This window comes from Bombus flavifrons, chromosome 16, assembly GCF_040668555.2.
Source record: "Bombus flavifrons isolate JBK064 chromosome 16, iyBomFlav1_principal, whole genome shotgun sequence".
Lineage (NCBI taxonomy): Eukaryota > Metazoa > Arthropoda > Insecta > Hymenoptera > Apidae > Bombus > Bombus flavifrons.
In genome coordinates this window covers 5392406-5418094 of record NC_138457.1, presented here as the reverse complement: position 1 = coordinate 5418094, position 25689 = coordinate 5392406, and the positions used below count along the sequence as shown (strand labels likewise).

At 36.9% G+C, this 25689-nt stretch overlaps 1 protein-coding gene and 2 long non-coding RNA genes across 13 annotated transcripts; 2 read left to right on the top strand and 1 right to left on the bottom strand.

Annotated features, from left to right (window-relative positions):
• Positions 1–406: 406 nt before the first annotated feature.
• On the top strand, positions 407–2821 carry LOC138188463 (uncharacterized). Its single transcript, XR_011175509.1, has 2 exons — positions 407–544; positions 657–2821. It is a non-coding gene; the product is annotated as an uncharacterized LOC138188463 (long non-coding RNA).
• Positions 2822–5670: 2849 nt separating this feature from the next.
• On the bottom strand, positions 5671–24924 carry aralar1 (calcium-binding mitochondrial carrier protein Aralar1). Of its 11 annotated transcripts, none has more exons than XM_069129127.1 (21): positions 24565–24870; positions 17834–18111; positions 17616–17697; positions 12417–12473; positions 12156–12298; positions 11936–12051; positions 11727–11866; positions 11522–11668; positions 11308–11449; positions 11144–11237; positions 10718–10753; positions 9997–10087; positions 9798–9873; positions 9464–9582; positions 9218–9388; positions 8980–9120; positions 8705–8899; positions 8513–8615; positions 7775–7865; positions 7274–7447; positions 5671–7210 (listed from the first exon to the last, which is right to left on the bottom strand). In XM_069129127.1, the coding sequence occupies exons 3-21, from the start codon at positions 17646–17648 to the stop codon at positions 7201–7203; spliced, it is 2079 nt and encodes a 692-aa protein (XP_068985228.1). In that variant the 5' UTR covers positions 17649–17697; positions 17834–18111; positions 24565–24870; the 3' UTR covers positions 5671–7200. The 11 variants fall into 11 exon arrangements, with proteins under 11 accessions (XP_068985228.1, XP_068985227.1, XP_068985226.1 ...); XM_069129126.1 differs by having other exon boundaries at positions 24569–24870; XM_069129125.1 differs by lacking the exons at positions 17616–17697; positions 17834–18111 and adding an exon at positions 24877–24924 and having other exon boundaries at positions 24569–24692.
• Positions 13707–16411, top strand: LOC138187889 (uncharacterized). Its single transcript, XR_011175276.1, has 2 exons — positions 13707–14061; positions 16279–16411. It is a non-coding gene; the product is annotated as an uncharacterized LOC138187889 (long non-coding RNA).
• Positions 24925–25689: the final 765 nt, after the last annotated feature.

Below are 25689 nucleotides of genomic sequence, written 5' to 3'. Positions count from 1 at the left end.
GGTCGAATTCGAGTCGAGAAACGACAGCACAGAATTGAGAATCGAATTAATTAAGATGCCTCGAGTGGTTTCCACTTTCGTAGTTTTCGTTCTCCGATTACATTAAAAACTCAAGGATTCCTTAAGAAAACTAGGTCTCGAAAAGAATTCTTCAGAAAGAAACTTGATTTTAACCTTACATGATTAAATTTAATCATGTTTCGGTTAAATATCTTCAGGACATAACACATTTGCTGCCACGATGGTGATCGGTAACCCACGTTACTAAATATTTTAGCATGATTCAAGTATTATAGATTTCAGGAGCTAAAAATGTTCGATAACGTGAGTGACATAGATAATATTATGAAAAAGTGCACAAGTACGATACAATATTTTGCAAAAATTCAATATTATGGTGTAGTATATTTTAATCTACTGTAACTCCCATGACACAAGATGTATAATATATAAAATTCGCATGATAAGCAACATGTTAATGTTACACATTCCTAGCTCTCTCAGATAGCAAAGGATTTCTAAGAAAAGAGAAAAGATAATAAGAGTAAGTTTTCAAACTGAAGCACAATCTTCAAGATTATATGATTTAACTTTATTAAGATTTTAATTGCATTTCAGTTAAAAACCTTTAAAACTTAATGGTAATTCATTTATAGGTCTTTCAGGGAGCAAAAGGTTCCTAGAAAAAAAGAAAAGATAATAACTCTTCAAAAAGGAACATAATCTTTAAGATTATATGATTTAAGTTTGATTGTGTTTCAGTTAAAAATGTTCAAGATTTTATGTTAATTCATTTTTAGGTCTTTCAGAGAGCAAAGGGTTCCTGGAAAAAAGAGAAAAAATAATAATTCTTTAAAAAGAAACAAGATCTTTACAATAATATATATATTTAAGATTATATGATTTGATTGTATTTCAGTTAAAAATCTTCAAGGCTTAATGTTAGTTCATTTCTAAATCTTCCAGAGCATAAAGAGTTTCTTAAAAAAAGGAGGAAGAAAATACTGAAAATTCGCATAAATCCTGACAGCTATGTATCAAGTAGAATTGCCGGGAATTGCCATGGTAGGACGTTTATAGCAGAAATTTGGTGCCGGTCGGAGAAAGCTTGGCGTGCTTTTAAAGATTGCATGGGCTACGTTTAGCGGGGAAAATAACATGTTGGACATAATGTCCGGAATATTTTAGTATTCGGCTAAACGACGAGAAGTTGGGTGTTTTATGGGGTCGTTACTGTCGCGCAGTGTCGAGGACCATCGTAAAGAAGCGGGCGCAGTCAAGTGAATTTAAAATTACGCCAGTCGGCATTAACGTTTCGTTGAAATTCTTTTTAACAGCTCTATACCATCGTGACATACCTAAATTACGACCAACAACCACGCTTGTTTTCCGGAGAAATTTGCCTGACGAAAATAGGGATAAAAGCACAGCGTGAATTAACGCAAATTAAGTAACGCGAGTATCTGGAACCATGACAATTTAATTCACTTTCACTTACCTTACTTAAATTACCTTATTTAAATGTAAAAGTCCGTAATTCGTTTTATGAAATATTACGAGACGTAATTGTTCATATTTTTATTGTCGTGATTCCAAAACTGATGAGTAGCCTGCGGACATTTATGAAAAATACATATTTTTATAAACATAATTAATGAACTGGAATCTGAATAGAGCATTGTTTTGCCTATTGAATATTATAGAACAAAGAATACTGTACTTTCTCCATTGGATATGTTTTTGCATATTATACACATTCTATGCAAATTTGCTGTTTTAAATTTCTCATAAACGCATAAAAATCCGTAGTCTACTTGTGAGCGAATTGGATCACTGAACGAGCGTCTTTTAAATAATATTTATTCTGATTTTAAAATATATGCACAACAGCTTAGGTGTTATTCACAATTAGGTATTTTCTTTCCTTCTTTTTTTCCTGCTTTTTTTTTGATTTACAATTGTATGTATATATAATCTTTACAATTTGCAATGAGGTAAAACTAAGTTATCAAAGATATTACGACTGAGAATAGTTCGTAAGAATTGAATTCAAAATCGTCTAACTAATCGGCCTTCCGGTTTACCGTCAAGAATCTGACAATGATCACAGATCAGTAGAACGTCGATTCGATTTACGTCAACGGGGACAAGAAAGACCTAGTGTATAATATTTGATAGTTACATCATCGTATAATAATCGTTTCGTTAAATTATCTTTTATATCATTTTTTTTCTTATTTTCTTTTTCTTTTTCCTTTATCATTATACGATTGGGATATGAGATGGTCGATCATGGAAGCGAGCTTAATTACTTGTGTTTGTTTCGCTTGAATAATATACATAATAATCTTTTGGTTTTTTTCAATTTAATTAGTTCCTTTAATCCTAATTCGCTTATTTAGTTCCCCTCTGATATTATATCTTTTGTGCAATCACGTAATTATTTTGTCTGTGTTGTTAGGTCTCCCGCTAACGAGTGGTCGTAACAGGCGAAACATCGAAGCCTGTGAACAGAGATCGAAATTCCAATATATATCAAATCTCCTCTTTTCTTTCTTAAAATTTTTAAACTATCATTGATATCCATAGCGAGAATCGTTGATTTACATTCGTTATTTTAATAATCGTGAGATCGTCTAATGCCTCTTGCCGGCATCATTTCACATTTCGATCTCTGTTGGGACAGAACGTGAACGTTACCGGCAAACACAAAGAACAGGTGTTCTTCAGAAACGCTCTGTGAACAAAAGCAAACAGTTTTTGCGTTTTAGGCCGTTTGGAGAAACCTTCGATTCAATATCTAAAATGAAACAACAGATTTTTCATGAAGCAATGCGATATGAAAAGTAAAATAGGAACAAAAAATGAAGTACTTGATTGGCTTGTTTAAGACGCTAGCTTTATGGAGAGTAGAAATTGTTCAATTCCTTCGAGCCGCGTATCTGATTCTTCCTGTTCTTTTCTTCCCTTTAGCACAAGCTTGATAATCGCGTCCGCTGCGTATCTCTGTGTATGTATATATATGTATGTATGTGAGACGACGAATATCTTCTGTCCTTCCATTAAACCCGACAAATATTCGTAGCGACATTAAAAATCGTGACGACGACGATAATAAAGAGATAAATCTTACTAAGAAGGATGATTAGAGATTAGTGCAGAAATATCGAGAAAAATCGTTTCGACGATGTGGCGGTATAAAAACCAAAGTGTATTGAGCTGCGAATGCATACGACGGATTCCTGAACTGTTATTATTTTGTATGCTCTCGAACATCTACGAATACTTTCCTACAATCAATCATTTCGACTCGAATTACTAAGCAAATAAAATCATTTGCAAAGAAAGATCGAACTGCCAAAAAAAGAGTACGTTTAGCTTTAAAAATACTCATTTGGCACTTAGAACGTTTAAATAGTTGACTCACTAACTTTTCATCTGTACATAATCGATTATTAATCGCCGACCAATTACCAACGAAGCCTGTTATCGATTTTACAATTTTTACCGACCACACACTTTTTTATCAACTATAGATTAATCGAGTCGAACGTAATTGAATATATTCCAATATTCGTATTTGCAAATTGTACATGTCATATGCACGACACGTATGCATATCGGCCAAATATATTACATATGCAACATATGTATATACATCGAACTATGATCAGGATATTTGAGTTGATATTTCGGGCCAGAAAGCGATTCATTTCCGCATTTCAGTTGCCCCAAACGATAGATATCTCTGTACTCATTCTTGTCATCTTTTATGTACATGATCAACTTCGTTCTTCTGTTTGCACGTGATTTCATTGATCACTATACATCACGACAGACAAAGAAAATACATCTTTCTAGCCTAGAGCACAGCACGTGTCTCTTCTCCCTCTATCCCATGATTTTCTGTTGCTTCGTTCAGTTATTAAAATATATCAATCATTTGAACCTGATACATATTGACAATATGTCAGCTCACAAGATAATACTTCGACGCTTTTAACAATTATAACTTCATTCGGGACACCCTCAAAAAGTTTGTTTCAAAGATGGACGCCGTTTATCACTTTCAGAATAATCAAAGCTGTCTAAGTTCTGGAGCCTAGTTTGGTCAGTACTATGTTAACTATAGTAATTAAGATTATCTAATCTTACACAAATATAGGTTCAGTATTTGAGATATATCTACGCTAATTTTAAACTCCAGAACTTAATTTACAAGTTGCCGCTTTAAAGGAAGACCAAGTTGCCACAAAATTACACCAGGAAAGTAAACATATGTACTTCACGAAATGTTTGCTATTTTCCATAAATTTGTACAACTGTTCTCTGTCCCTCTTACAGAAAACAAATAATTTTGTAGAAAGAATTTGGAAAAACTGTGCCATATAAAAAAATCGACTCAAGTATTATATCGAGGTCTGACAACAAACTCTTCCTTCCCCTTCGCTTTTGTAGGGGATGGCCCGAGATTTTGACCAAAGAGATTTCGACATGCACATAAAGAGGAATACGCAATAGCTGGTAGTGAAAATTACTAGTAAGTCGCATTTCGCTGAAGTCGATTGATACAACGATCCTCGATAACTCTACAAAGTCGCCTGAATCAGTTCTGATCACAAACTAATCTCAAAAAGCGACAAATGACGAATTTACATAAACTAAAATACTTTAAAACACTGTAGAACTCCATTTATTTACACTTCATTTATTGAGATGAAATTTTAGTTAATACCCAATCAATTGCACTTTCACTGTTTGAATTCACTCTGAATGTAAGCTCCTATTATGTGAACGAAAATTATAGAGAATACAGAAGATTGATTAACTCTTATTGTATGCACTTTATATACATATATATATATATATATATATATATATTTATTATATATATATATTTATTATATATATATATATTTATTATATATATATATATATATATATATTTATTATATATATATAAACTGTTTTTCCCCTGGCAATTTCAGATAAATAGAGTTCTATTGTATTTATTCTTTCAACAAAATGATGGAAAATAATGTCTAGATATTAATTTTAAGAATATCACGATGATATGAAAGGTCAGGCGACTTTGAAGCATGGTACAAATATTACTTTCACGAATCTGTGCCTACATACCTCGGAATGTTCGATCGAAAGCGTCGAAAGCTCGTCCCAAGCGACCTAATTTTCTCTACAGCAAGTATGAGCCGACGTGTATCGTTAAATAGTATACAATATCGAACTGCGGGAGGGAGCGTTTCACGGTCTTTGAGACCTCTCGACGAAAAACCAACGCGATATTGGTCAATCTGATCGTCCAAAATTATCAAAGACATAATCACGATAAGAAAAAAAACAGGAAATTTTTATACATTATTATTTGCATATAAGAATTGAAGCAAATGTTTTTTTATTTATCGGAGTTAAGTTATTGGAACATTACGCCCTTCGAATATTTCGGACGATCAACTAAATAATTCACATATAGTTTCCTCGATCCACGCGTGTGATATAAAATAGCTCGAGGCCCGCGAACGAAACTATGGACGGAGGATCCAGTCCTCCTTTTATCGTTTTAAAACACTCCTCGAGCTCTTGATAAATCCTTACTTACAAATAGAACTCGATCATCTTTGATAGGTAATACACTGAACGCGTGGAGGCCGCGCCGAATTGTTTCACAAAGCGAACGAGAACGTTTACAAAAAGAAACATATTCCAGGATGTTCTCTAGTATCATACGAGACTCTGGTCTCCGGTCAGAATATTGTCTGAGGCAGGACAAAATAGGACGTGATCCCTAACAGCGTTAGAATCTCGTGCAATACAGAACATTTTTCGTGTAAGGGCGTAGCCTCTTCTGATCTCGCTGTGCGATAGAATGAACAAAAGGTTACATATTATTAAATCGGAACTTCATCGAAATTACAATTATCGATCCCAACGAAACTATTATATACTATTGTTTTATCGTATACTTGAAAAAGAAATAAAACGAATGGCAGTTGCGACTAGAAGAAGAGTAGAAAACAGGCGAACAACATGGCGGATTCTACAGCCGTTCGATAAAGTAGAGATCAATAAGTCGTGCAGCCCTCCTGGGGCTGTGTAAAAAGCTCTAAAAGCGATTCTATGGGATGGAGAGAAACGGTAAGGCGATTTTGAAACCTGTAGGTGCCCTTAGAGAAACGGAAACCCTCTCGTGGAGCCTCTACTTCCGCTACAATCGAATAGAACTCTACAAAAATAGTGTAAATTTTTCAACACACGGGACCGTGTACGAACAAGTATGTCTTCGATCCACATATAAAAAGTAGAAAAAGTAATATAGCGGTCATGGCGGCGTAAAGCAAGGTTTGAAGCGCGAACCGGTTCTCTCTCGCTGAAAAGACTGGACTGAACATATTAACACGCCTAATTTCACCTTTCGCACAATTTCCATGAATAGACTATCAGTTCCTTCGTTTTCATCTCAAGAAATCTCACTGAAGCAAAGCGATATCGAAAATGAGGAGTGTTATTGCCACATATTGTTTGAGGAAGTTCTTATTCGCTATTTAAAGTAGAGTGCAAAGGATGAAAATGTGAGGATTACGAGATTATAGACAAAAGAAAGTATATAAAGAAGGTAACTTCCTCTGCTTCTTCGCATCGCTAATCCATTCGAGCTTCACGCTTGCATGACATAAGCGTAAAGAGACAGTACTCATCTTAACAATGTCTTAGGCTAAACCGTCCGTGTTTAACTCGTCTAAACCCTGTGTGTGACTTTTTCCATGGTTCTCTGCTATCATAGTTTCGATGAATAGGCTATCACCGAGGAGATTGTGCGCGTTGACGCTGCTCTTTCATCATCGATTCCAAATACACGTTAACCGAACTAGACTTAAGGAATCTCCGATAGCCTCCACCATATTTATAACACCTTTCCTTTACTCTCATGTGTGTAATACAAGTATCAATTTGGAAGAATATCTCTCTTCTTCGTGTCTTCCTTCTTGGTCTATCTCCTATATAATATCCTGCGTCATTCTGCCGGGATTATCTGTCTTATGGTGTTCTTGCCCGTCCAGGTTCAGCTTAGAAGCGCAATTTGCTAGGTCGATCGACGACGGGTTCCCGTTTTATCCAGTTCGTGATTCTGTGGAGCTCATTTCACTTATTCTTCTCAGAGAGTCTGAGTTTTGAACGACATGATTACGGAATTCTGCAATGATGAGGGGTTCGCTACAAACATATTCATCTAGCTGAAGCAGGTTGACGACGTTACTTTCTGATGCTAGTTGTTGCTTGGAACCTGGGTAGACAAAGACCAAATTTCGTCTCGATTCCAGTGAAGATCGGCAAGGCAATCTGGTAGCCTCCTATGTGATCCGGATTCGTCGATCGAATTTCGTCTGCCATCCCCGTTGCAGGCACCTTTTGCTCCGATCCTGTAGGTCGACTGAAAACATCATTTTACACTATATTAAGAAAAAAGAATACGTTATGGATGATGATGAATTTCTGGTTAGTATCTGCTTGGATTCACGGGAAGTTGAAGCTATCAAACTGGTTACGCGAACAGAAACAGAATTTTGAATTCAGGAAGACGTACTTATCAAAAAAAATAAGGAGTTCCAAATGATTTTTTAATTCGCATGCACATTAATCACAGAAAATTTAAACAAAATAGATAAACGGTTATTGAAAGTAAATAAAAATTAATGAACACAGGAAGAAGCGTGTCGATACACAAATAAAATAAAAGTATAATCATAAATACACTTACGATCCTCCAAAATCAACTACGAAGAGCCTTTGCAAAAGCTCGTAGGTGAAAAGGGTAACACCAAACTGAGGGGATGATCTGAAGACTCGTGCTGTAAAATGAAAGGATGAAATTGAATACCATCGCTTGCTTCGCGTTACATTTTCACACACTGGTTCATACTCTTTGTCTGAATAAAGATTTGAATCCCAAATATGAACATGAATGTTATGACCTTTTATGAATGGACACATCTTCAGATTCAACATTGAAAATACTCGAAATATTTCCTTCCTAGGACTAAATTGACAACGTGATTAGTTTCATAAATCAACAGATAGTGGATAAGAATGAAATAAAAAATTACGTTACATGAGGATAAACCGTGAGAATGCAATGCTTTTTGATGAACCACTCTGCATACAAAACAATGGACCTAGTAAAAGATAAGTTAAGACAAGAATGTGGCTAAACAAAAGTAACAAGAAAGTGGTGGTTGGCTGGGAAATTGAAAAAAAGTCACGATAACTGGCAGGCAGAGAGAAAAAGAAGTACTCACTTAGAAGTAAGACGCCAGGTCATATTGGGGAAAAAGAATAGTCGAATGATGCAGCAGGGCCGACGCCCGCGCATGCAATCGACCAAATAAAAGATGTATTACTAACTTTCTCAATGTAGAACTTAAAATAAATGTCATGTTCCGCTATTGCTACGAATTTTCTCCCGACCCTAATGTAACTTCAAAATAGAACTTGATACCTGTGGCTCCTTTCCAGAACGCTCTCGGACCTTCTTCCTTGTAAATTTTCTTTGCACAATCTAGCACTCCACTGTACGTTGTTTGACCTCGTCTAGCCACAACCTAAAAATCAAATTAATATTACAATCTTTTTTCTTCTCTCTTTCTTTCAAGAATAAAAGAGCAAGAAATGTGTAATATAGAAAATATACTTGTAATCTGGTCTTTATCACGTCTGCAGGAGTGACCAGCGCTGCTGCAGGAACACCAGCAATTGCACCAGATACTAGTAGTGACAGAGGAGTATTGTAACCTCCTTCATCGGCTAATCGTGCCTTTGTATGGGCGTACGACGGGAAGTAAATTGCGCTAAAGGGGATATCCCTTAAGAAACAAGCTTTTGCACCCTGAAATATTAAGAGTTTCTCCAATTTTCTCGTCATAACAAATACTCGCTCTAATTGGATTATACTTATCGTATACCCACTTTATACAAGCCGAAGAGTCCTAACTCTTTGACGACAGTCCAAGCTCTAACTTTAGTTCCTCCTGCTATCTCACCAGCCACCTGCAACCGGATCTTGACAATTTCCAAAGGATTCGTAAATATTACTTGAGATCCTCCAGCCTACAGAACAAACAAAAATTCTCGATAAATTAGAATCATGGGGATTTATCGTCTACCGTAGGAGTGAAAGGTCAAGGGATGTTCATGGATCACTTACACAGGCCCCGGCTATAATTTCCCCGAAAAGGGGCAAATTGCTGTTTTTATCCATGAACTTATCTCTGACGAAATCGTTGACGGTCAACTTGATGGCCTTTTCTGGCGCTACGCCCATTAGCTGTGGTACCAAACCTCGATAAAGGCCGAAGAAGCCCTCGTGCCGGATCACCTGTCAAACGCAGGATACCAACTTCATAATTAACAATGTAGGCAGTGTATCGTGGCGAGACTTTTCGATTCCAACCTTTTGCAGGCAGTCAAAGCTGTTTCGGTACATCAGCTCTCCAACCAATGAGCCGGTCCTCTGATTCTGCATCCTCGTCTTCACCAAATCGATGGGGTAGACGGCTGTAGCGCCGACAGCTAAAGAAAATATTCTCCATCTAGTCTTTTTTACTTGCAATACTACCATTGCTTAATTCCACTCCTGATAGAGTTGACGTTCCAAGTTTAAAAAAGCAATTTCCCAAATACTTCGTATTCATTAGCAAAATATTAGGAGAACTAGTAAATCTGGTATCCCAAAAACCTCCGTGGCTGCAAGAAAAGTAACAAATGGTGGGAACTGGTGGACTTACCTCCTCCTATGGATCCCAAAACAAACCGGTATCCGCTCTCGAGTATCTGCACTACCACGCCGCGGTCTTCAGGACTCTGAAACAAGAATACTGACTATTCAACAACGAAACTAACGTGATTTCGGTAACATAGATTGTTTTCAACGGTAATTCTGGTGTCAGCTGATTGGCTTGAGTATTCTTCTGTCACCACACTTACCGATACCGCTTTGATCTCAGCTAAGCGTTTCGTGATCTGCTTGAAATACTGCTCAGGAGTAATAGCCACGAGATCACTGTACATTATTTTCCTGAAATTCGAGAAAATGCGTGCTCAATATGTAGATCCGTAACCATGGCGAAGATAAAGCAGTTTAAGAAAACAAAAAATTGGGGGAAAGGAAGAAAGAGATCGTTTCCAATTTAAAGATTAAAAAAAGAAAAGAAATATAAAAGAACAAGGTATTTCTAGGATGGTCGTTATAGTAAGGACGTCGATGGCACTGCTTCGAGCGATACTAAAAATGCAGATCCTGTCAATACAAGAGAGTTCCTTAAACATATCCTTAAGTCTGTCATAGCATCGGATAAAATGGAATATCGTTAGTGCCCACGATGTGCAAACGTTTACAAATACCATCGTCCTAAGATAAATGCTAAAGAAAGTAGGTGAAGACAATGTGTATATTATCGATTTATGTACATACAAATACATTGGCAAAAGAAATGGGAATTGTCACTCTAAGAAACAGCAAACCTGGAATTTAGAAAAGAACGTGCATTACAAATTTAGCTAAAAATGGTGGAAATCTTCAACTAATTTTTCTAAATTCATTGTTTCCGTATCATAGAGGAATTCCCGTTACTTTCGCGCGAGGCCAGCGTTTATGCGTTAGAACGAATTTATAGCACGTGATTATTCTTGTAATACAAAGACGCACCCAAGCCGCGAATCTGCCTCGTCATCTTCCGTAGATCTGATCCAGGCAGCGTAAACACGTAAACAAATGTATTCAATCATGGGAACTTTAATTGGCGTTCACAAAAGATCGGAAATTATTATGTGGAAAGCTTTTAGTTTCTTATTTGGTAGGCATAGAAGGCGGTTTTTAGAAATGATTGTTTCAGCAGGGATAATCTCCATCCTTCCTTTGCCAAGAGACACTCGACATTTTTTGGATGATGACGATGTTTGCTTGCTGGTGCAACGATAGCATCTTAATTCTATAATGATTCACATATTGCTTCTCGTTGACCAGGCCAGCGTGGAAAAATCGTAATCGCACGTTTTACTCGTTCCACGTGACCTTTCTGTGATCTATCGATGCCAAGGAGGATGGCTCGCTCTCAGGATTGGAGATACTCACCCAGTTTGATGTAGCAGGTCGCATAGTTGAAAAAGAATATCCACCTCCAGTGGCGTGATCTGCGACATCATTTGTGCGGAATAAAGGAACCTCTCTGAAACAATTGACCATTTTGTTACATTCCTTTTATTTTCACATATTTACTAGGAATAAAAAGTAAATACCTTTAGTAACTTCTTCGAATCTATGGCCGTTCGTCGCGTTAAGGTAAATACGTTTAATGAGTTCCATATTGTGCAAGAGGGAATTGAACGCCATGAAATATGGAAAGCTGACTTTCCGTCCGCCCTGCCCGGTGCTGGCCGCCTATAATTATCGTAAATCAATTAACCATTCCTTTATACATCGATAAAGGAACACTCTAGATCGATTACTCACAGCAACTAAGTTATCCCTCACATCCTTAGTCAGCAAATGACTTTTGATACTCAGCATGATATCCTGAAAGTCTAGCGCTGAAATAAAACCCTGACCATCCTTGTCGAATTTCTTGAATGCCTCCACCGCGTATTCTTCATGAAAATCCTAAAAATAGAATATCTTAACGCTTCAGAAACTGAAAGTTTCCCTATCAAGAACTTACGTGCAAGAATTGACTGAACTCCGCGTAGCTGATCAGTCGCTGCTTATCCTTTCCGAAATAAAGTTTAATGAAACTGCTGTCCATGTTGAAAGGCATCCGCCGATGGAGTTCAGTTTTCTTCATCACCTCAGCGAACTCATCTGGAGAGCAAATACAAGTTAGAAACTCGTTGTTAATTAATCGAGAATTTAGAGAGAGATTCTACGTACCAAATGTAACCATTCCATTTCCATTAGTATCGAACAGCTGGAAGGCTGTCTTGTACAGGGCATCTGGCACACAAAGAAGCCCTTCGAACGCTTGGAATTCAGCAAACGATATGAGCCTGTAGAAAAAGATACATTTTTATGTCTAGGATTTCATTTAGGAAATATCTTATAAAATTTCATTTTTCATGAATATAGAAAAGGATAAAGATTTAATACAAACCCATCTTTACTGGTATCGACGATACCAGCGAGCAGATTGACGGAGTCAGGGTTGTAATCTGAATTGGTATAGAGTCCAAGGTAACTCCGGACAAAGTCAGACGGGGTCATGAACCACTCGCCATTCTTCTCTTGTGAAGCGTACTACAATTTTCGTTTATTTTTTATTTTCATTTATTGTATGTAATCATTGTGTGTAATGGTGATATAATCATTAAACCTTAATTATTATAAGAGAACCAATTAAAATTGGATCGTTTACCTGACTAAATATTTCATGGAGGCGTTCAGTATTTGCACGCTTTAAATATCCGGAACCCTAGAAATTACATATAAGATTAATAATCTTTTGAAAGAGGAAAATAATTTGAGACAAAAAATTGCCTTAAGATTAACTAACGATAGAATTGAAGTGTTCCACGAGTGACGTCGACTATCGACATTATCAATTCGAAGGTAGGAAGAATGACAGCGAAGATTGAGGCATTACGTCAGAAGTTCAAAATTCAGCAATAACCACTGGTTATTACAAACTTTACGAGCTTGATTATGGCTTGTACTGCACGCTAGCACGCTAGCACGCTAGCACATTAACAAACAACATAATGACACTATCTCAAAGTGAAGGCAAATAACATCTATGAACCATGGGTTATCAGCGACAGAATTTACCGTCACATAATACAAAAAGCATTTGTATTAAGTTGCACGTACAATTACGTAAATCGCAGATAGATATACATATATAATAATGAACCAAAAACACAGAATATACTGCGATTTATGAAATTCCACATATAAAACCAAGAAGAACCAGTGGCGCTACCATAGCATAACAAAATATAAACACAGCTGGTTCCATTAATAATATGACTAACGTTACATTAATGTACGTTTGACATTACAACAGCCATTGAGTCGTATAGTTCAAAGTTCAAAGGTGAGACTGAACTTAAAAATGCCAGTCTAAAAAGGGATCACGATGTCGGTTGCCTCTGTCATTTAATAATTCTATCGAGTACCACGTGATGTGGTACTTACTTACGCCACCGTAAGTAAACGGTTGTTAGCTATCGTAAGTAAGTAAGTAAACGGTGCCCGAAAACAAAAAAGGAACACACAAAGTGTGTAAAGCGAACTTCCGAGAGCGAATCATGGACTGAACAGGAAATTAAATTTACACAGATTTTTGCATTTGCATACTCTACCGAATAACAACCTTGAAACAGAAACTACACGTGCTGGTACATCCAATTATCAGAAAGTTCCGCTACTAATTGCGATACTCGCTCTTCTGTCAAATAACTAACCTACATACCGTAACTTCTATTTATGAAAGTTCAAAAGAAAACAACAGTCATGATACAACTAGAGAAAAGCACGTTAAGACGATCAAACCTTTCTGACATTAATGTATGCAAAGGCGTGTCACGTACTAGTCGCGTGAGTAGCAGACTGCCTCTATTATATTCGCTTTTTCACGGTCGCGCCACGTTCGAGAACTTGACGCAGAAAATAATGCAATGATATGACCCAGTCAGCCAGTGCGCCAGCGTTGTGAAGACAACTCTGTCGTTCTATCAAAGAAATATGAATGGTTTCCAAAAATAATCCACCCATCCGTCAAGTACAATATTTCGCAGATTATTTACTCGGTGAACGTTCTTGGTCAATTTTGCAAAACAGATAACACAGAGGTTGAAAGGTCGCACATTCATCATGTATGAGGAAGATAATATATGATACGATACGTGTCCATTGTGATCTATAAGGTAACAGAGGATGAAGACAAGAAAAGCTGAAGGATCTGGCGTCTCTTTCGACACTTCCACGTGAACATAACACCGGAGAAGACACACCTGCATTCCCCACATTATATATCTCTGGGTTCTTCTTTCTTTGATTCCGTAAGTAAAAAGGGTCCAATAAAAGTGGGACAGCCGCGTACAATATCTTTTCACGGCAACGACGTTAACTGTTCTTTGAAATCAGCATGCTGACGTTGAAAATGGCACAAAAAATGATCAGCAGGTCTTCTGAGGTGCTTCTGAGGAACATATGTGCGTTGCGATGTAAGGATGGCAATGATTGAAAAGTGCGTGCTTCGTGCGCGGAAGTCACGATGAGACTGATTCACAGCCTTGCTGTACGAAAAGAGAACGTTGCTACAACTCCCTCCACCGTGGCTATCTCAAAGACCATTGCCTTTTTCTTCTGGTTTCAGCGATAGCGTGTTACCTCTTCGCCTCTCCTAACTTCTTCGGCAAATAACATTCTTAAAGGATCCTAGAAATCCATGTAAATTGTACAATTGTTTACAGACTCAGATATCGAAGCGTGAAATATTTTTAACTGAATGATTTCCTACTTGTTCAAATACCGTGGAAACGTTTTGGACGTTGAAGATGATCGCAAGTGGGTCGAAGCCATTACTGGCAACTTAACTTACATGGAAGCTTCCTGGTTTTTTTTATACTATCTACATGTCCTTAATCTCATTCCAATTCCTTTTTGCTTCCTCCAACCGCACACGTCCATTTCTCATCTCTTCTCCTGACGCTCTTTTTTATTTTCTCTTCGTGTAGTCCCCATATTTCAGCAAGAATTCCCGTTCCTTCTGCTCCTAATTTCTCTGCTATCTTTTTTTCTCGCAATTTCCTTTGTTTCTTTGAATAGAAAGCAGATCTGTTAAACGCCACTAGTGATCTCGATCATTGTCAAGAGCAGGTATTTTTGTGTACTCACGAGCGCGTGCCTTGGCTAACCAACGGATCAGTTGCTTCCATTTTGCAACGCCACGTGTTACATAATCCCGTAAACTGGTTCCCAACGCAGATGCACGTGTCGTTTATCGACGTACGTTAATGAAACCATTAATTAACTATTTTTTCACACTCTTATAACGTATATCAGATACCTAACGTAAACGCCAAACGAACATCTAAATAATATATACAGCACATAGCTTATAATTGATAATAATTGCTAATAATTTAAATTGTACATCAATTTGAGCTAATTTTATTCTTGAAAACTCTATTAGGAAGCTTTATATCGATAACTTCCTTGTATCCGAAACAAACTCTTCTCTTTCCTAATATTATACATATATGTACCATTTACGTGGCTTAATCAACATATTGACGTTGGGAGACCCGAATCGATGTGTTGCGTTTTTCAAGCACTTCCGGCGGCAAACCGGAAACGATATTTTTCATTTTCTTCAAGCGTTGCCGTATTTTTCATTTACATATTTAGCTTGCAAAATTGTACGGAAGGTGAAACTACACGCATGCGGCGATACACCGATGTCAAAGTATTAAAAAGTGAATCAGAGGCAACCTTCTTCCGCAAAAGATCTGTGTAATCAATAGATAATAGAAGAGTGACGCCCAGAGGATTTCCTGCCATGTTTAGCACGTGATTTACAACGACCTGTATATAGATACATTCATCGCCGCTGAGTATGTGTTCGTTTCAGGGAAAATATAAGTTTCCCTGGTGGAACTGAGATGCTATCACTGCACAGAACTCTGATTAGAGGCATGGTCGAGTTTAATGGGAATCATTTTACCTCCGCTGGCTTGCGACATGATTCAAAATGGCGCGATTTATTGCCATTGTGTCTTCTGAGGTCTGCAGTCGAGCTTAAAATACGCAAACACTTAACTAAAAATAGCAGTAATTAAAAAGAATGATCGGAAAGAATGTTGACAACGTTTTAAGAAAGTTAATTTCTTATTCTATGACGTGGAAAATTTGTATAATTAGAACCAAGGCCACTCGACCGTTATGTTAGCCCTACATATATTACAGTGAATCGTGACTAACATGCATCACATCATCTTTTCCAACTTCCTTATACCAATAACGAACGTTAAATTTGACTGACAATTATTCTCCCATGAACTGAACATTTCGAGGAATTTAAATTCGTAATGTCAAGGCCTGCCATTCCCACTGCGTGTTGAAGTCAGGGTCACTCGGATGTGTTAACAGTACCAAGGAAACTGTAGTATCTGATTGCGCGTATCGCAATACTCATAACACTGAATCACTCAAATACTCTTCTCGTTATCAGTTACATCAGGCGGTTGAAGCTTTCTCTTTGTTCCCTTTTTCAGATATGAAAGCGAACGGTGGGTACGTTTGATCGTAGCAGTCTAGACGGTTTCCAATACTAATTCCAGTAATTCCTCTTCACGGGCCATCCTCATTTCCCGTCTAATCGGTCAGATCTCTCGGAACGGTCGAAAAGGTCTTGGGAAAAAAGGAAAAGAAGCAACAGGTGTTCCTCGAGACGGTAAGAGCGGGTACAAAAGCGACGACAGATAATCCGATGCGAATGTGTACGAGTCAAAGATCTCGTATTGGATCGGAATAGGCACGTACATATATACCTAACTTGGAAGGCATCTAATGCGGTTAAGGAATTTCAGTCCGCTGTCGGGAGCCACCGATGGATTGGACTGCGGATAATCTCGACAAAAACAAGATTACACATTTACGTAATGAACCAACTTGAACAATTGATATTACACCGTCATTCTTGGCAATTATTTATCTGACTACCTTGTAATTTTAGTTACACTGATCATTAGTGCCTTTTCAAAATAATCTACCTCTCCTCTAACAATCTTTTAACGACGTTTCTTCTTTTCCTTGGAACACAAGCTTTTGTACTAGCCTTGGTAATTTTGTACTCACGAGAATCGAAGACCAATTGACTTGGAATTTGTTTACGCTACTTTTCACATGTCTTGATGATCCTAATCTTTTCAAAGAATATTATTTCCTTCGGAAATTAAAATCGTACACTTCAATGTCTCGTTTCATATCTTCTGTAAATGATGCTCCTAATATTGACTATATTTTAATTTTTAATAAATCCTATTTTATGCGACACTTACTTCCCTAGACTTAGATTCAAAGTATTTGTTTAATATCGTTCAAAGAAGCCTATTTTCTTTTTAGAAACTCGGGACATATTTTAATGTCTCTAGATTTTCTAATTTTATGATCGATAACAACGATATTATCAACTCCATATCAGATATCGGATATCGAAGAGGAAGATCGCCTCTGACAATTCTTTCCTGCCATAGGATTCAATTAGCACCAAAGCAGATACTTATTAGCAGAATAGTTCCAACATACAGCAAGTATCATGTAACAAAACTCGCATTCAACCATCAACCGCATTCCAATCAAATTACTTCACTGTTTCTCGAGCCTCACTAACACTTCCTCGAAAAAATCACTATTTCCACATCTCTTCTCCGTTTCCCTGTTTCGCCCCAAATATCTAGACTAAACGACAAATCACGATTTACAATTCACACTCGCGGCGATCCGTTTTTCGCAAAATTTGTATAATTAGAAAAATCATAGTGCACCATTAATAGCGACTTGGAGATTACGAATTTCAGTGTAAAAGTGGTTTAAAATGATCCCAGCTAACCTCTTCGTAAACGCCGTTGTTCTTCTGATACATTCTCCCTTCCTCATCCAATTTTCTAGTTCAACGAGTAAGAGTCCGACACCTGAGAATTCAATCAGTCACTTATTTTTATTAAATGCACATAAACGCGATAAAAAAAGAACGATACGTCTTTTGGTCCCGAATCACATGACGACGATATATATAAGTGGATCGTGCCGCCTCCAGAGAGAAGTTACCTCGAGAACGATCCAGGCGTGACTGGCGGTGAGCCCACGGCCGACCTCACGAGTTTCACAACGCAACTGGTGCAGGTTCACGCTGGGAGGTGGACACGAGGTCCCCGACCCTCTTACGGGGAAAACTGTTACAGGAAGGCCCAGATTATATCGCACAGTTTTGTATACCGAACTTATTTTCCAGCTGATCTCAAACAGACGGCTGCATCCTTTTTCTTATCCTTTTTAGACATATATAAATTGTCCTTGTTACTTCATACCAATAATCTTCTCTTTTTCTGCGAATAAATTGAAACTTTTATGAATTCTTAATAAATTCTTTTCTTTTTTTTTAGTACTTAATAGACTGCTTTTGATAATTATTAATGAAAATGAGGAAATGTTAATAAAACAAACATCCTTTTCCTTATCATTTTTTCATATGTATATACGTATGTATTTTACTTTTTAATCCATATCAAGCTTCTTCTTTTTCTTCTGCGAATAAATTTAAACTTAGAGAACTTAGAAAATCAGTAATTAATAGGAGATCGATTGAAAGACCAAGGTGACTAAAAGGACTGCAAACGTGTCGAAGGAAACTGCGGCAAAATCGGATTCCTGGCATGGTCGACCTGATTCTGCGACTGAGTCCAACGTGTCCGAAGCCAGGCAATGCAAAATCTCGCGGTTAACCTGGATTTATCTGCGCATCCAAGCCAAACTAGAATCCTGGACTTACCCAGATCTAGTCAAAGAAACGATCAACATGAGAAACCGGTTGAAATTAATCCAGAAGAGTACGCTTGCGTGTCTCAAAAAAGTGATTATTCCTGATTACATGATGCTGATGCAACAATTCTATCATATTTCCAGTCGATTCTCTGCGCAACTGACTTAAATCTTGAGCACGAAAATTATAAAACTTCTTGATAACATACTATGCTCTTGTGAAACATGTATCTCCTCTTAAAAGTTCTGAAAAGTTCACGTAATTTAATATATTAATACATTTTTTAATAAAATATTACTTGCTAATTTCAAACTAAATTTTCTATATTTCAAATTACATTTCCAAAACTATAAATTTTTCAAAAATCTACATTACAAAATTACATTTCCAAAATCATCAATTTTAAAAGAATCTACATTACAAATCTACATTTCCGAAATTATCAGTTTTTAAATATTTGTAAAAGTTAACTCGGAAGAAGATTCTATTTGTAAATATTGTCAAACCAAAGGATGTCAACAACGTGATCAAACAAATTAGCTGTAGACAAAGCGCATCGTAGATGCGTCCCGATAAATATAACATTGAAACGTACCTCTATCGATTTTAAAAAAATAAAAAAAGAAGTGGGAATTATCTGAAGATAGAATTGAAAAGGTAACGCGAGTTCGTCAGTAAATCGAACGAATTCATGGTAGAATAATGCCGTGGCTGGGATAATAATACCCATATCCAGGCCTCGCGTTATGCGAAAGGAATTGGGTCAATGCGAAGGGAACAGCGTTGAACTCAGGATGAATCTCGCAACCGTGAGAGAAACGCATACCATTTTACTAGAAAACTGCACGTTTCGAAAAAAAAATTTCCACGGCGTTTTCAGGTCAACGACGAGCCTTTTTAACGAGACAGCAGTATACAATTCATTGTATATAAACGATTCTTGCTTCCTTTGTTCTACTTTTATCTTCAATTTTCCTTTTCTTCTTCCTTCTCATATCATTTCAAACTTAACGTTGTAGATACTGTAGTTATCTTATTTTCTTTTAACACTCTTAACGAGAGGGAATATTAAATACAGATTCATATAGATGACTATGCTCTAGAATAACAGTAGAAATTGGTGAAGGTAGAGGGTGAAATTACGGCAGAAATCGAAGATCAGGAGGCGCCTTTAGGCACGTATCCAGCGTATAAAAGTAATAATATATGTAGACTGTATCCTGTGCTAGGAGATAGCAAGAACCCGTATTTATACTGCCCCGAATATAAATCTCACGTCCTGTTTGTAATATATATTGTCCTTATTTGTAATATATATTGTTGGCCAAGACTACCATTCCAATAAAAAATACAAATATCGCGATCTTCTCTTTACTTCTAAATTTCAGATCGTCGATCAAATTCAACGTTGGACCGATTCAGCAATTACTGCTACCGTTCCACGCCGATTACTTACTAAAACAGATTTAAAAAATTGGAGATTTTTTTATCTAATTAATTGAGGGAAAGAAAAGATAAAAAGAACTAGACTAGACTAAATGATCATGGTTTTTATGCGAAGTTGTTCACGCAAAATACGATGGTCGAAATTAGCACGGCCTGAAAATCTCGAGTCGCAGTATTTTCGGTCTGCGAACCGCTCCACTAAAATCTACGAGCTTTCGCAAACCACCAAAGGCTATTGACTCCACAACTCCATTATTAGACCAAAAAAACATTCCACTCAATTATGAAAGTTCCAATCAACGTCTGAAACTACCTTTAACTTTATATTAATTACAAAATCATTTCATCAACTAACTACTGTTAATATTAAACTGCGAATTATCAGAAAACTTAGTTCAGTATTTTCTTATCTATAACGCTACACACTACTATCCTAATTTCAAAGTTGCAAAAGCCTAAAACGCTCCTTATCTCTTCGTTAATTGTGCTACAATAATTCTTATCAGTATATTAAACCTCATTATATAATTACCTGCTAAATCGATTATCAGCTGACAGCTCAATGATTATATATCAAGTTATGTCAAAGCGAAATCACAAGTCGATACAAAATTTTTACGTATTACGAAATTATCGAGTCGTGATCGGATGTTGTATTTTATCTTGAGAAAAATCATGACTTGCGCAGAAAACAGTTACGGCAATGCGGTGTATTCTTCGCGACAGATCTTCCTGGAACCGATAATAAAATTGATTCACTAGTAGGAACAGTCGCAGCCACTCATCTGCTGTATAAATTACATACGTGGCGAATGAATTAAAATAAATAGACGATTTCAGTTGATTACCTCGAATGTTTATCGCCAATGTCGACACGACCTTGAAGTAATCGTAATTGTCGTGTGCGTGACGTTTCTGATGTTTACCAACCTTTATCAAGCCTGAAGAAAACTATCGATGCATCGATAAGCACGTTTTACGTCTTCCAAAATAATATTTTATATTCAGTGACAAATTGCTCGAGTAATAACTGCTTTTAGATAGAAAAACGGCGACGAAGGTCAGGGAATCAGGATTTAAATCGCTTGCGAAATAATGCGACTTTAGCCTTCTCTGGCCGACTTTTTAGAGATTCAAGCTTAAAGTTCCTGTACTGGCTGCAGGAAGTAAACCTATGCTTCTTTTGTAATCAACTTCTTTCGCTATTAATGATCCTAAAAAATAAAAGTAATCAGCAAATAAATGAAATTCACCAAAATGGACAAAATCTGAGAAATCGATAAAAAAACGCATATTGCTCCAGTAACTAGATTATTACATGTTAAGGTATCTCGTCATGTTTCAGCTTGTTTTTCCACGAGAAAAGTAGACAATAAACACGGGTGTTGTGAAATCCGGGACACGATAAAAAAGCCTCACTGAGAGCTCGATAAACGAACTGGTCAACGCTCGCAGTTTCCAAATACTAAATAATAGACAGTGTTACTCAAGAACGAGCGATTAGGAAGTACCGCAACAAAGAAAAGAAAAACAGGCTGTATACTGCGATAATATTCGTTGAACGTCATATTACGCTAAGAAATGTGTCTTTCTCCACCAATATTATTGTTACTGTTATTGTTCAAATTTATGCAAGTACGATAGATTAGTAATTGTTTATCACGTGTATAGTCCGAAATATTTGTTATAAAATATTTATTTTTTATTCTCGAGTCTGTTAATCTGCAATTAATTTCCTTCCTGTATCTTAACAACAAACGCTGCTAACACAATCTGAAAATACAGTTCGTTAGATCGCTAAAGTGATACCGGTTTCTACTGGTTTTCAACGCACTCTAACGTCACCGATGGTATTCATTGGAACGAAAAAAAGAATAAGAAGAAAATATGATGAATGATGAACTGTTTCTATAAACAAAATATCTCTGTTTTATTGTAAGAGGAATTAAACACGGTTTACAGCGCTTTTTTCATTTGAAAAATTATACAAAATCGAAGAACCTACTGCGACAATTTGTTTCGATACTTCGATAATGGAATAAAGACATTCAAATTCATAAGAACACTATTACGTGAATTTCTGGATTCAAGAAATTATTTATGGCGACGTCTGAACACTAAATCGCACTCTCAATGTTTAATATGATCGAGGGATATCGATTACTCGATACAGAGTCATATCAATAATCGATACAGCTATGTACAATACGATCCTATGTACATATACGATATGTATATCGATCAATAAAAATATCGAATATGTAGATATATAATTTATCTAAATTCTGTTTTTGATGCAAGAAAATAAATCGATATGTAAGTACATGTATCGATTAATCGAAATATCGTATATATTGATAATGTAGGAGAAAATAAAAATTTGAAAATTTATTTAAATTTTGTTTCCGATGCAAAAAGCTAACATTTCATGGGATATATCAATCGGTACTTGAAAATAAGATTTGAAAGTACAATACGGAAGGATTATTGCGCTCATCACGTCCAAAGTGATTGTAAGTAGTAGTACATATATCGTTCGATTTGGATCGAATGTCTGCATTCCCCACGCTTGTTCCTGCATCTCTAGAAATAGGACACTTAAGCGATTTCCTCGACCACTTATGTAAGTTATGCGCCAAAATTCTTACACATCGAGGTTACTGTACTGCTTAGTTACTTTTCCACTATTCCCTAGTTACCTTAGATTGACATCTCAACACCTAAAGAATACAATCGTCTACCGCAGTGCAGTGTGGAGATACTTGAAATATCTTTCCAGAACAACTTTGAAACTAGCGAAAGTTTCATAGCTATCGAACTGTTATTCTGTTACCCTAAATGTGCGGGCCCCAGAAGTCGGTAAATAGAATTTTACATTTCCTGCCTAAACTACACTTTGCGGACCTCATCGAGAGGCTAATTAACACTCACCCAGCACTAAGTGCTCGATGGGTCCGCTCTAAAGTAAACATCTGGTATCAATCAGCAACACCAGAGCAGATGCACCCACGAGGATACGTAAGTACAAGATTGGAAAGAATAGATTCCCACCTCATGAAAACCATGGTGAGGAGGACAACCCTTGGGACGGAGAGTTAGCATATAAGGACCAGGCGCGGCTTTTACAACCAATCTTCAAAGAGTCTTCATCAGAGCGACATACTCTCCATGTTATACTACAGTGTGGAAATAAATCAACTAAACATAACATTATTCGGCATCTATAATCTACCTCCACCTTGAACGTTAATAGCGTTTACGATATCAACCGATCAATTGCAACCTGACTGATCGTCACCTAGTTGAGAATTCGCAACACATACTGTATCAAGTATTGTATATTGTAGTAGGCGTTGTATTTTCACATTTATTTCAAACTTTTCCAACATAATCATGGTAGTTGAATCTCATTACAGTGTTGATGAAATTCCAATATTATGTTCAAAGACTTTCATGAGCCACTGTACATTGTACACGTTATCAATGGTAAAAACAGATTCTTTGGTGTACATGTTGTCTATTCATCGCTACGGGCAATCTGTGGTACACAGGATGTTAACAATCATAGTAATCATTCAGTAACATTAGATGGAAGGGAAGGCGAGGGGATGATGAAGGGAATGACAATAGACGCCTTGGTGAAAAAAGGGTGCGTGAGAAGGAAAGAAGAGGGATTGCGACGAAGATATCAAGATCGAGAGTGAGGATTGCGACTGAAGTCCTGGTGACCTCGAAAACAAGACGGCCTCGCGACCGGAGACTCCAGAGGATCGATATTCGCACCGCCATTCGTGGACACGTCCAACTCGATGCAGATGTCACTCGGCCAGTACCGCTTCCGTCTCTACAGCAGAGCTCGATGAAAATCAAGCTAAAGCCGAATTTACACCTTTTCATTTTGGATGGTCATCGCGGATGATTCATCGAAAAACATGTTTTCATCCGCGTTTCATCCAGAGTGACTAGTGAATAGAGTAAAATCAATCTCTGCTCTTGATTTCTTAAATGGATGATTCATTCGTAGTGAGACGATTCGGACAAGTTTAATTATATTTTATAATGTGCGTGCATGCTGTTATAAGTACGGTTATACTAAATGCATATTTAGACCGCATTTCTATGACACATATCGCATGAAATGAATATGGATTTGGCCGATTGTTACCATTTCCTGGGCAGTCCTTTATTACAAATTTTAATAACAAATAAGAGAATGGAACAGGAGAATAAGACGTATTTTTTAAGAGAGGAGAATAGAGATGACTATACTTCGTTTCAAGATCTAACATTCTACTGGATCAACCTAGAGGAAAATATTTCAGTAAACTGTATAGATACTCCTGCTTTTATCTTTCACATTCACTATAAAAAAATTATCTGTGATGATCATCCAAAGTGAAAAGATCTAAATTCGGCATAACCGGAAAATCAATCGTTCGAGGTGCAAGCAATAAACAGCATGAATAAAACCGGAAAGAAACATCTCGATTTTGAGAAAGACGGTCTATCTCGAGCGAACGTTATGTCGAGACGGTGTACCGCGTAACCAGGTGAACAGATCGGCAAAACTTACCCACCTCTTGGCAGGATGCTCGAACGAGAAGCGAGTCCATCAACATTCCCAGCAGGAAGCTTTTACCTCGATCGGTCCCTGCACGCACGAGTTTGTAGCAAAACTCGAGGAGAAAAGATTCAAGACACCTAAAGAACGATACAGGCCCGCTTCTATAAAAGTCAACTTTGAAATTTTTCAAATCGACGTTCGACGACACACTCTCACACACACAGTCACACACCGGGCCACAACACCAGAGGGAACTCAGTAGCGAGCTTCTTCACCGTCAATCTATCCAAAGAGTCGCGACGCACTCTACGAAACGCTCACCTGTTCTTTGAAAACACTTAACGAAACGGAAGCTGCCATACTACTGTGCGTCAACTAGTCAGCTAACGCCATCTCATCGACCATTCTATCATCATTCGCTAATGGCACTAGCGAGCTTTAAAAGCGCGCTACTTTTTGAATATTGTGTTTCATTATCGATCGAGTTACCTCTCAAGAGTTATCTACGTTTATCTACGTTTTCCTAAATAAACTCGCTTTACCTGTTTATGTACCTTTAACGAGTCTCCTTAGTTCCGTTTCTAGTTACTGTTTAAATTGAAAACTTAATCTCCATTTAATTTGAATAACAAAATTTTTAATTGATCGACAATAAAATAGAATGTTATAATAGATACTATTGTGATAGTCAACGCTAGAAAAGAGGATGATCAAAGAGTAACAAATTTAATTTGTATACTTTTAAGCACTTAAAATTTTAATAAGGTATCATGTCATAAGTCCTAAAGTACTATAAAAGTATAATCATTTATAGCAAATATGATGGGAAAGTTGTAAAAAATGTAGATGAAGTTGACTTATTTTTGCATAAGGTTGTATTTCGCGGAACGATTAAACGAATCAATTACAAATTTTCGAATTAATCTGTTACTCCAATCCAACGCAGATATTTGTTAATACTATATTATCTTTTATACCTTTTACTTTCTTACGAGATTGAAAATTTTTTAGACGAGATAAAATATTTTAAATCGTATATCGTCGTAGATAGTCATTGTGGCGACGCAGCTGAAAGAGAAGTACGTAACGACTCTAGAAAAATCGAAACGGTCGGCCATATTGGATATCGACCTT